The following is a 12,289-nucleotide window of genomic DNA, read 5'->3' on the forward strand; positions in this document are numbered from 1 at the left end:
AATTATCTGGGCCAGTCCCTGTATGTGGAGCTCCCCTGTTGCTCTTGCGCAGTACTGGCATGACGGAGAGGACGTGTCAACAGAATTTTAAAAAGCATCCATCCAACTTTGGAAATGGGATATTGTTTCTAAGTACAATTGCTTGTAAGGCAAAAACTTTTTGTAAGGCAAAAAGTAGGTGCCCAAACATCATCATTACTTTTTTTTTTTTTTTTGCTTTTTTGAAGTTTCAGTGAGCCATTTATTGGATTGAAATAACAAGAACACTGGCCTTCTCACAGTTCCTGCATGATGGAAATACCGTGAGAAGACCAGCTCTCTTATTATTCCAGCTCAGTAAATGGATCCCTAAGGGGAAGAGAACTAGTGAAATACAAACAGAAATGGTGGGATATCTGAAGAACTGGAATGCGCACTTTTACTATGTGCTGCCTTTGTTTTCCCTCTGCCTTGTGCAGTGCCTCACATTCTGTCAAGTTCGGCGCAGCGCTGATCAAGTGTTTTTGCAAAGGAACTGGATGAAGGATGAAACGGTTCTGCCGTGTGCATCTGTGCGAGCACACACCTTCTTGGCACTATCCTACAACAGCACTTCAGAGCTTCTTAGGCGGACGCTTGTTCTCAAGGCTTGCCAATCAAAAGATTTATTTTTTCCTTTCACACCACTTCTATTTTCTTGGGACATGGCTCCTTGCCAGGCAAATGTTTCATTAATCTTAGAAAGAGATATCCTAAGGTGCTTTACCTAATACAATACTCATGCTTACTCCATTAGAAGATTTTTGTCTTGGTGTCATGCATGTCACCCTGTCTACCCTACTGCGCTGAGAATTACCATTTCAAACTGAAAGGATAAAAGCAAAATTAGATCTCGATTCCCCCTCCCCCTAGCCTCTACAAGTGCAGAAAAGCAATAAAAAAAATCATGACTCTACATAAGAGGAATGGAGGTTTACACTCAGCTCTGGTCTTTGGTTAAAACCAGCTCCATACCTGGGAGCGGACATGACTGGAAATCGGTACAAACCCCACTAACCACTCCACATCTTGCAGGAAGTGCTTATCATCAATATCTGGTGCTTTGGTTTAGCCATTGGGTCCAAACACCAGCCAGGATATTCAAGATTGTTTGTCCCCCAAGCCACAATATGTTTACAGAGTTAGTTATACAGGGCTATTTAAAGTTTCATAACTATAATTTAATCAAATTACTGGTTAAAAAAAAAAAAAGAAAAACATTTGAAGGAAATTTGAAGAAGTGTCTAGGGACATGACAGGATAAATAAATTCTTTCAACAAGCTTGCTCTCCTGACAAACACCAGTTTTAAGTAAAGCGCCTAATTTAAGGACCAATTCACTCCATTAATTTTTGCCTCTCCTGCTCACATTTTTTGCCCCGGCATCTTGTGGTCTTCTCAACTCTGCCTGTTATCATTCTGTAAATCCTTTTGGTAACTGATTTCATTTATTTTACATCACTATGTGAGCTAATTTGGTCAATTTGACTGGAAACAGAAGGCAAATGGTGCCTGCTGTCTCATGGGTGGAGTAATGTGACTTGTGTAATCAAGTGACCACCTGTGCTTATGAATTCAAAGTGCAGATATGTACGCAATATTTACTTTAAATGATCCATTCTGGGCCTCATTTTAGCAATATTGTTGAACAGAGATTAAAAACTTTAAGTGTATGAATTTTCCCACTGATTTTCAAGAGCACAGATTATGCAACTTGTTTGAGAAAGGCCCTTCTCCCAGCAAATTCTTGAACACAAACGAGATGAGAACAAAGCTAAAGTAAAAAAAGTGCCAAACAAATAGGCACCATGCGCTTTGTGCAGTATTTGCCGAGTTCTACCTACTTTTTGTGAAGCCAGGTACTCCATGCCTCTTGCCAACTGGTATGTGCATGACACTAAGTCCTTGAATGTCATCTGCTCTTCTGGTACCCTGTTAATATCAAACGAATACTCCATCCCCGGGGGGCGGCGTGCTCGCAGGTACTCCCGCAGGTTTCCTTTGGAAGCATATTCTACTATCACGTACAACGGACCTTTGGATAAACAGAACCGTGTGAAAACTGGAGTAAGGTCAAAGGATACAATGGTTTTATGTAAAGAAGCTTTTAGCGTTCTATAATAAATGAACTAAATTAATAAACGTTTAACTGTGAAATGAGTAAGCACACAACTTGAAAGAAAAGGAGGTCCGGACCTGGCGAAGTGACCGGCGCAAAGCTCCATAGCAGGATAGTGGCAGAGCTACAACGAGTGGCTGAAAGTACCTAAACCCTGACCCGGTGCCTATTCCTTCCACACCATGCCATATACTGAAAAGCAAGCATTTTCAATCAGAAAATGCAGTGAGATCTCAAACAAGGTGGAAGTGCTTCTTAAGATTTTTTTAATTTCCAGAGTTTTATGCCATTCTGCATCAATTTACATGACATGAATTAGCTTTTAATAAAAACACTGTGGTCTTCAGGGAGTAAAAGTGGTCATTTCAAATTCATGGGATACGAGTTCCACTAAAGCAGGACTGACAATTCAGAACAACAGGCGTGGGTGAAGCCCCTGTAAAATGTCTTTTTTTCCCTACAGCAAGGGATTAGAGAGTTTTCATATGATATAGTACCCTTTCTCACATTAAAGCTGCAAGTATAATGAGAGACAGAAGTTAAAATATTGCTGCTAAGCTAGGGAAATATCTAAAAATCCCATCACGGCATGACTGCTTCCTTAAAAACTCTTGAAAAATTATGACTAACGAGACTTTCGCAGACCTGTTGGAAAGTGCTGGTTTAGTTTCTTTTCTCTACTCACCATCCTGGGTACAGGCTCCAAGGAGATTGATGATATTTTTATGCTTCCCAATCATCTTCATCATTTCCATCTCTGACACCAGGTCAGACAGATCTTTTTCTGTAGCATCATCTGTACAAGACACAGGTTCAGTTCATATTTTCTAGCGTGCCAGCCTGAACTTCACTAAGGCTCACCAGTTGGTGTAAAACATGTGTGCTTCAAAAGGCAGAATACAGGACTTGTTTTCCAGTATACACTGTATGTTATACAAAGTCAGATGTTATGTCCTAACAAAAAATAGTCTCAACCTCTTTGATGGACTGACCATCTCTTCAGTGTTGTATGTTATGAGGCAACACAGTAACATCCGACATAAAAATACTGTCCTTAGCTATCAAACCTCCAATAACTCTGCCTTTCCTGCAAACTAACCTTAGAATTAAATTCAAAATAAATAGGCACCAACCACCTGGACTGAATGGGCTAGGATCTACACACGGACAGCCTCTGACATGAACTAAACTAAAAGCAGGGAGACCCACACGATGCTAATACATCTCCTGGCCCCTAAATACTCACTGCTCAAGATAAACAGGCTGTCAAGGGTGCAGATTTACACCCCAGACTGCTGAAGGCTGAGGTCAGCTATGTGCTCTTTGACCCCCCCCATGATGACAGGGTTCAGATGCCACAAAAGAAACTTTTCGTAGATGAGAACTGCCATATCACCCATTCTGATCCCTAATCACCCAATTTTCTTACCTTTCAACATCTTCACTGCCACAGTCACCGCTTCTTTTGGCCTGTCTTTGTCAATCCCCACCGCTTCGGCCATGACGACTTGCCCAAAGCAACCTTCTCCCAGGGGTTTACCCAGCGTCAGCCTGGAGGTGTAAACAGGAGATTAACACACAGCATCTGGTGAAGGGATGCAGCCAGTGAAATTCCAGGGCTAAATATAAAAAGCTTTCAACAGCTTGCTGTAGCACGAAGCATTTATCATATGGAACTAATGAGACTCGGGGTGCGCATCGGTTTTCACGCGCGCTGCAGTCTGTTTTCTTAGGGATGGTATAGCGAGCACCTCAGAAGGGCAGATCAGTTGCTAAACCCAGCTTTTAAGCTCTCCCTCTCCTTGTAATAAGAGGCTGTACACAACGGCTACTGGCGAGACACAGCATGGAGGGGCAGAGCTTTCAAAAAGCATCAGGCTGCAGCTGAAATTCAGGAGCAGCCAGCAACACGAAAGCTTCTCCTGTCACTGTAACACGGACGGTCGTCTTCTTTTTCGCGTTGACTGAAAGGAGATGAAAGAAAAGTTTCTTTGTATGTGTTGCCATGTGGTCGCTTTCAGGCAGCTGATGATTTGCGTGGTAAAGGGTGGTATTAAGAGCAGGGGGGATGTTTTAAATATTATTAACTCCCGTGATATAATGGCACAGTGCAAACAGCAAGGAAAAATCAAACATGCTCTCAGGCAGCTTCATTTTAGCTCAAAATTCATATTTGTGCTTCCCGTTCGGGGATGCGGGCCGCGAAGATTTGCCGAACGATCTCTCCCACCAAAGGGATTAGACAGGACAGAGACAGCAAGTAAGTAGACACCGTGTTTGGGTGCAGCTGCGGGTAATTATCACACCCATTTCTCTTTCGTGTGGCTGACGAGGTGGCCAGACAGCCGCCTTCTTGCGGGAGAGAGGAGGGAGGATGACAGCGAGAGAAGGGGAAGGGCAAAACGGCTGGCGACAAGTGTGCGGCGAAGGCTCGCAAGAGGTTACGGCTGCGAGAAGCCGGGCAAAGGCGCCTTGAACGGCTGCCAGGAGCTGCCACGGCCGCCGGTGCCGCCGGCTCGGCTCTTCTGCTGCAAATCTCGGTGCGGCTCCCGCAGAGGAGACGCTCTCCCTGCCCTCCCTGGCACAAAGGCAGCACCTCGGCGGGACAAAGCACTTGGCAGATCCGAGCGTCCCCCGCGAGCCCTCTTCTCCACGGCCTCCCCACCCACAGCAAGATGGCTCTTCTGACATCCTCGTGCGTTCTCCCAGCGCTTTGATCCTTTAAGGGGCGAGACGGGACGCTTTATTTACCCGCAGCTGGGTCTAGCACAGAGGCTGTTTCTTGGCTGCGGGCTCTTTGCTGCCACAAGCGTCAATGTAGGAGGGTAACAGAAGATGCCTCCCGTCTGCAGCACCCGGGCTCCGCTCAAGAGAGCGGGAAGCAGAGGCTGGGGGAAACTGAAACTCCGTTATAATCACAGTATCAACGTGAGGAACCTTTTAAAAAGAGCAGTCATTAAGTGGGCTATGCAAAATGCGTTTTGTGGAATGTATACCTGGTTGCAAAACCTGCTCAGCTGTAACAGACAGATGCAGAGATGTCAATCTCAACGTTATGACGATAAAGAGATAAAATAAAAAAGAAACTTCCAAGCCTCTGGGCAAAATCTTTTTGGTTCCAGCCTAAGCGCTTAAGGGCCAGATTCAGGCTCCTTGACTCGCAGACAATATCACCTAACATCCAGAAGCAGTGCCATGGCAGAAATCGGAGAGGGTGCTCGGCGAATCGGATGCTGCTAACATTATCCAGTGCAGGGCCCAGATTCGGATGAGCATTTTCATAACCGAGTCCTTCAGGTCTTGGTTTTCCGTGGTCAAAAGCACAATTCACAGATATGATATGCGTAGGGACTCGTTCTTAAAAGCATGGACTTCCACCTTCCCCCGTGAAATACAGGGAGAGTTTGTCATATCATCAACAGAAGACTGTTAGGCCAGGGCTAAGTGGTTTGAAAACCCCGCTTATCTGCTCAGGCACAAGACAGAAGCGAGACGCGGTTCCTCCCGAGGGCAGCCCACAGACTCCTTGTCAAATGCGGTCTTTGCCTTGGTGAGAATTCCTCAAGCTGTTTTGGATTGGTTTCTAAAGCAAACGTGAGTTTAAAAAGGTGCAAAGACTGAAGGGCAGCGTATGCTATGCTGAGGTCATCCTGCATTTTCTCCAGAACTAAAATTGAATTTAGGATCTTGGCAGAGAACAAACATTTGCATTGGAAACTGGTTAATTTATGTGCTATTGCCCTGCTAGGACTAAAGTAACAAACCCCTCATTGTGTGCCTCCTGCCCCCCAACCTAATAAACTGCCTCTAAATAGCCTCCTTTCATTGCAAATCTGCTCCACCTACATTTGTGCTGAATGCCGGTTTTAAATGTTTAGCACTCTAAAATTTTCCGCATTTAGTGTATCCCCCCAGGGTATGGGCTGACAGAAGTACATATACAGGCCCCCACTGTTGACTAGAATACTGCAGGTGGCAATTACAGCATTTTGCACTAGTTTTCAGCTACATCATTAAAATAATTTCCAGAACAGTTGTCAGAAGGTTCAAAATTACAGCTCTTCTATCCAAAAGTTACAACCCTGAACTTTCAAAGAGAACTGTTCATGATAAAAGGTGGTATTTTCTCAAAGCTACCTAAAGACTACTAGCTTTAATATATAATCACGGTTCTACCTGTGTTAATATTATCTCTCTTTTGCATGTCTTTTTTATATTAAGAAATACAGTTTTCAGCTTTAATTAGATTATTCAGAAGCTCATTTTGCATGGTAGTCAACAGACTTTGAAGCAAATATTATGTAGCCATATGAATTTGCATATATCAAAATTCAGTATGCTCTGCTTGAAACCTAATACTCTTAAGCCACAGAAGTTGTACATACATGAACACAATATGCAAAATGTCCCCCTAAATGAAAAATCATCATCTCCATTAATACAGGCTAATACAAAATCAACACAAGATCCTACCCAGAGTCCTGACAGAAAGAAAAGATTGTCTAATACCATATTCTAGACTTTCTCTATCTCCTACGTGATATTGTATTACCTATTTTATAAACATTAGCCAATTAAGTAATCAACTAAGAAACATGGTTTAATGTACAGAGGTATTGCTTGGGGAAATCTTGACTGCCTCTCAACAATGCTTGTATGTGGATATCTCTCCCAGTCTAGATCATACATTTTGAAATAACATTTCAGATTAACTCCTCTCTTAGGAAAAGAGTTACATTTCAGCAGAGTATCTGAAAACCTACAAGAAATCCAAAAATAAAATCAGAACGACAGGCAGAGAAAATTTAGTTTCTGCTTAAACTGATTTCAGATGATTGAATTGGATCTTGATCTTCAGAGGAGGTTCAGGTAATTGAGATTTTCCTTTAACTAAAGAAAACCTGGGAGACATTAGGAAAGATGCTCCCTCCCATACTGCGTCATGTTTTTCAGATGTGCATAGGTGGTGTTAAGGGAAACAGGCTACATACTTATCTCTTGGAAACTCCCATTTTGGGTCTTCTGGTAATTCATATTCTGAGACTCCTGCCAGCATGGGGGCATCGGCAGTAGAGGAGAGGCGAGTAGTTATCCTCACCAGGGGTGTGTTGGAATTCATGGAGGAGCTCGAGTCAGCTGACACCTGTTGTTGCAATACAAGATGCAAAAAGGAAAAAAAAAAAAAAAAAAAAAAGGCGGAGATGTAATCTTGACCCAATATCTGACAAACAGCAGTACCTGATAACCAAGCCAGCTCAGAAGAATGGTATTAGAAAGTGGCTGAATCTACAGTCTTGTTTCTAGTGCACTATTCTCACACATTTACCCTCCCTTGTAAGCACAATACCAACTCTAATTGCTGCCAAGGCTGTAATTGTGTCCCATAGGTCAAAAACCATAGAAGTTTTAAATACATTCACTCAGAAGAGAAATTAAATGAACTTTTCCCTCTTTTTGTTTATCAAATTAATATTTTTTTAATCAGCTGAGAGTATTTATATCACCACCCTCAGATACCTAAGTGGGCAGTTTGTACTATGAGCAGATGTTACCAATAAGCTCTCTTCTTCCACTCGCTTCTAGTTGTCCATGTCACAATTTCTTTTCCCAAAATCAGCACACTATTTTTTGGTGTTACTATTAAATTGAAATTTTCAATTTTAATTTTGCAAAGGCTCACGTACTTTTTGTCAGCGCCAATGATCAAGATCACATGCATATTACTGTGTAGGAAATGCCAGATTCTCTGATATTTTCTAAGCATTCAATATTGAAAGCATCAAAAAGCTATCACAATAATTGGGGGATACTTGAGTTTTCAGTTAACTACATTCTTAATTAAAGACTCCGCAGGCAACGTGGAGAAGAGCTTATAAAAATAATTTATAATGTCCAAAACTTTGAAATGTAATTCACTTTGGAGTATGATTTCTCATCGGCCTCAACACCAATACATTCTCCTTAGAGCATCAAAGGTACTTAACGATAATTGCTTTGAAAAAGGAGGCAGCTATTCCCATCCACGTAACAAAACTTGTTTTGGTGTGAATGGTGTCTCTTCCATACGGCTCTTTCCTCAAACCTGCAAGCAGCAGCCTGCTGTGTGCTCACCGCAGAGTTTCAAGAGAATACGAACACAAAACAAAAATGCTTGTATTGCCACTCCGTCCCCTCCATTAAGCGTGAATCCTCCTTCTCTCTTCAGGCCATGACAGTATTGCTCAAGCCCAAATCTGGTGGCCAAGACGGGATGAAGGTTGCTTTGCAATGCCATCGCTGGTACCTGTCCTCACATCAGGTGGCAGGAGGTGCTTCTTGGCCAGCATCTTGGGACCCTGCCCAAGCTGGAAGCCTAGAACGTCACAATAACTACCACACTCGACCTTCGTCCTCATCACCTGGAGTCAACTCTGACACCAGGTTTGCTGATGTAAAGTGCCACCAGGCTACAATTTCGTTCCTGAAGTCTTATAACTAGATTAAAAAAAAAGCAATTATAAGCCAACAGATCCTAATAGCATTAGAGTGCATATCACTGATACACAGTGATATGAACACAAAATCCTCTTGTGTCTCAAGACACCTGATAAGCGCAACTTAGTGCTCCCTTATTTCAAGTCCAATTAACAATTACAGTGTCTCAGCCCACAGAATTACTTGAGCTCCTCAGAATGGGGCTGAAAAGCTTTTGCAACCATGTCATGCTCTTACACAAGAGCATGTATTTTGACAAGACGAGGCTAAGGCTCTCATACAAATTTCTCATCATGACTCTGACAACCTGTTTTGTCTGAGAGGTCTTTTGACAGGTCAACATCCTCAAACCCATCTCATCAAATGGGGTTGGCTTCTTGACACATTTTTCTGAGACCAGAGATTAAGACTGGAAAGAGGTTTTGTAAGGAAGAAAGTGTTAAGGACTGCTATAAAAATAATTAACCTTGGTAATCAGTTTTGCAGCTGACTGACAGACCTTTCTTGATATGAGAAGCTCCAGCTTCTGCATGCGAGATGTGGTATCTATGGAACAAGACAGTATAACTGCACAAATAAGGCTACTATTCAAATAGGAGAGGCGGACTGCTTTCCCCCTTGTCCATCCAACCATCATTAATGTTAATATTTACTTTCAGCAAATATAAGTACCTGGCACATTCCTCTAGGCTAATAAATATGGTGACCACTCGGGATACAAAGAGAAAACTACTATTAAGGCAGACTACGTAGCTCTAAATAAATCAGTAAGTGAATACTGAACAGAGTCCTTCAAGAGAGATGCTGCTGTGTCCAGCCTAGAGGGGAACATACCTGCTGGAGCTGAATTGCTCACTCAGAGCTGCATGGCAGGTCAGCATGAGAACCTGGGCTGGAATTAGACTTTTATTTATGTTTTGCTCATTTTCATTATTTCACTACAGTTTAAAAATGATGCTTCGTGAAATGAACTAGCTCAACACTAAGAAATGCACAAATCTCCACAAACAATGTGCCAGCTCCTCTGTCCCCCACGACTTCCCTTAGATTTCATTTCTCTTGTTTCTGGTTTCCATTTTTAAATCTCCCTTACTGCAAACTTACTACTAATACTCTACGATCACTTCCTTCACGTTTCCAAAATCCACCCACCAGCCATTCTACCAAGATCTTTATTCAAGTCCTGATTTATTTATCAGTTTATTTATTAACATTGCCTTTACTTTCTCACCTTCCTTTGTCATTATAGCAATTGTTTTCATGGGACATCAGGAAGGCATGGAAGTGAAGCTGCAAAATTTAGATGACATCCCTTATCTATCAGAAGTGGCCCAAAATGTTCTGGGGTGGTTTTTTTCCATGAATACAGTATTTGTATTAGACACTGTTCAGACCGCTGCCAGATTTTCATCTTTTCACTAGCTCTTACACTCACAATTCAGCAGTCTTAGCATGGTTAAAACCTATAAACGTAAACTTGCATCACCAGAGTATTTCAGTTTATTGCATTTCAAACACAGAAGTTAAACAGCAATAATGTATAGAAAAAACAGATGAAAGACTCTGCCAGTTTTCCTTTTAACACTATTGCACATGTTTAGTCCACACAATAACTGGATGATTGGCCAGAGATGCTGTAGGTAACCAAAGCGCATTAAAGTGGATAGGAATGATGAGAAATCCAGAGGAACTACTCAGTGTCTGGGAGAAGAAAAATGGACTGTACTCCCAGGGAATATTCTTCTGATTGATTAATTGGAGCAGTACAAGGAGTTACGGGAGCTCAAGGGCTATAAAAATCTGTTCCAGAAAAGATGAAGCCAACCCAGGCTGGCCTGTGGTTGGAGGAGATTTTCTGTTTCAAAATGGCCTTTCACCTTTTCTGCAATAGTAAAGAATTAACCTTTGAACTCATCCCTTAAGCATCTTTTTTCATTGCCTTAGAGTGCACTATAAAACAATGAGGAAAACCTTACCTACTCCAAGGTCAGTAGGCATGGTCAGCTTCAATCTACATCTATACATTTAAGTAACAACATATAGAAAGCTTTTTTCCAGCTTGCTACTTGCAGCACTGCTCTCCAACCCCTTACCACGCAGGTTCAAGAACCGGTGACATTCCTGCCACGAACCCCACATTTCAGCATTGGAGTTGCTTTCAAGTCCGTGGATGCTCCTTTTGCTTTCGGTTACGCAAAGATTCAAGGTACATAGGACACAGGCATAACAGAGGCCATACTGAGTTTTTGCAGCGAGCTTGTAATTGTACGTGGCCAATATACAGGCTCCAGGGTCACTTTTGGGTCTACCAGGTGCCAAGAAGCAGCAGCTGGACCTGTAGTCAAAATGCATTAATTTCTTGGGCAATCACCCAGCTCACCAATATGTGCTTCTCGGAGATAAAGGAATAAAGCAGAGCCAGGGCAGAGAAGCAAGGAAGGGCACCTCATGTAGGAGAATTAGACATCTTCAAGGTCTACTCAGTGTGTTGATGACGCCTGTTTTAAGTGAGGACACTACACTAAGGAGGTATTTTGAGTGCTTAATTAAAGCAAGGAAGGCAAAAGTCAGCTTAACTTGAGCAGAACACTGAAAGGACTATTGTGGTATATGTTAACCTCAACAGGAAGGCAGACTTCCACCGTAAAATATTCTTTCTGTGCTTCCTTTCTGCTTTTAGGAGGCCAGAACCAAGAAAAGTACCAGCCTCAGACAGACCTTTAGCTCCATATCTGCACTTCAGAAGGAGAAAAGCCCACTGTGTCCAAACCTCAGGCACCAATGCATGATTATATCCCCATTTTAACAACACATTTTTCCTTCAGCCAACACACTGTATTTAATCAGCTCCAAGATAATGCTTTACAAGTATTTCTAAGCAGTGGAGCATTTAAAACAAACAAATCTTTGTTGGAATCTTTAAATGCCATGTGGCAAAATCAGCTGCAGAGCAGTGTGTAATTGTCTGTAATTGATTATGAAGGGTGTTTTCCTCCACTGATGATTTATACCATGTCCCAAAGCCTAGATCTGTCAGTTCTGGCACTCATGCTGTGAGATTTTAGCAGCCATGCAGTGATTTCCTATAATTGTCAGTCTTTTTGAAGGCTCTGCTATAAAAGTTAATTTGAAGTCATATGCATATATGTATATAAATATAATTAGTAAGTAATGCTATTAGCTGTTGATAGAAACAGTCCATCCAAGTGACTGGATCTAGGAAAATATAAGGTTAAATGCACTACATGAAACTGAGGATTACTAACACTAAGTACTGATATTTAAAACACATGCAGCACCACCACTTCATGAAAAGCACTCCTTTTGAAACACACAACAACAAAATAACAAATGAGTACTACTAGGCAAGCCAATGGTTTCCTTATAGAGAAATCCAAGGATGAAGCAAGAAACTAAAATAGGTATTAAGGTAAATTCCTTGCAAAATATCCTACTGACAGTTGTGTATTAATCTTTGTATGTCAGAGCCCATTCCTCAAAATGAATGATATTTTTACAGCTCAATACTATGTGAAATACTATGTTACGTTACTTGTTGCAGATTTCTTTTTTTCAGGTTTCAGCTGCCATCATCATTTCAAATTAGCTATTTTGCTGGGTGAGCTTAAGTCTTACTTTAAACCAATCAGTCTTTGTTCATCACAAATACACTCATTA

At 41.8% G+C, this 12,289-nt stretch overlaps 1 protein-coding gene across 9 annotated transcripts in view; it reads right to left on the reverse strand.

Annotated features, from left to right (window-relative positions):
- The window catches only part of FGFR2 (fibroblast growth factor receptor 2), an 84,363-nt gene that overhangs the window by 11,628 nt on the left and 60,446 nt on the right, over window positions 1-12,289 (reverse strand). For 6 of the 9 annotated variants that reach the window (XM_052799322.1, XM_052799325.1, XM_052799323.1 and 3 more), the window contains 4 exons: window positions 7,129-7,279; window positions 3,567-3,688; window positions 2,823-2,933; window positions 1,863-2,053 (listed from right to left, as the gene is read on the reverse strand). In XM_052799322.1, the coding sequence (XP_052655282.1) occupies window positions 1,863-2,053; window positions 2,823-2,933; window positions 3,567-3,688; window positions 7,129-7,279 (575 nt within the window). Of the gene's footprint in view, window positions 1-1,862; window positions 2,054-2,822; window positions 2,934-3,566; window positions 3,689-7,128; window positions 7,281-12,289 lie in introns of all 9 variants that reach the window. The other 3 variants (XM_052799327.1, XM_052799321.1, XM_052799318.1) reach the window with 1 other exon arrangement.

The sequence above is a fragment of the Harpia harpyja genome, chromosome 10 (genome assembly GCF_026419915.1).
Source record: "Harpia harpyja isolate bHarHar1 chromosome 10, bHarHar1 primary haplotype, whole genome shotgun sequence".
Taxonomy (NCBI): domain Eukaryota; kingdom Metazoa; phylum Chordata; class Aves; order Accipitriformes; family Accipitridae; genus Harpia; species Harpia harpyja.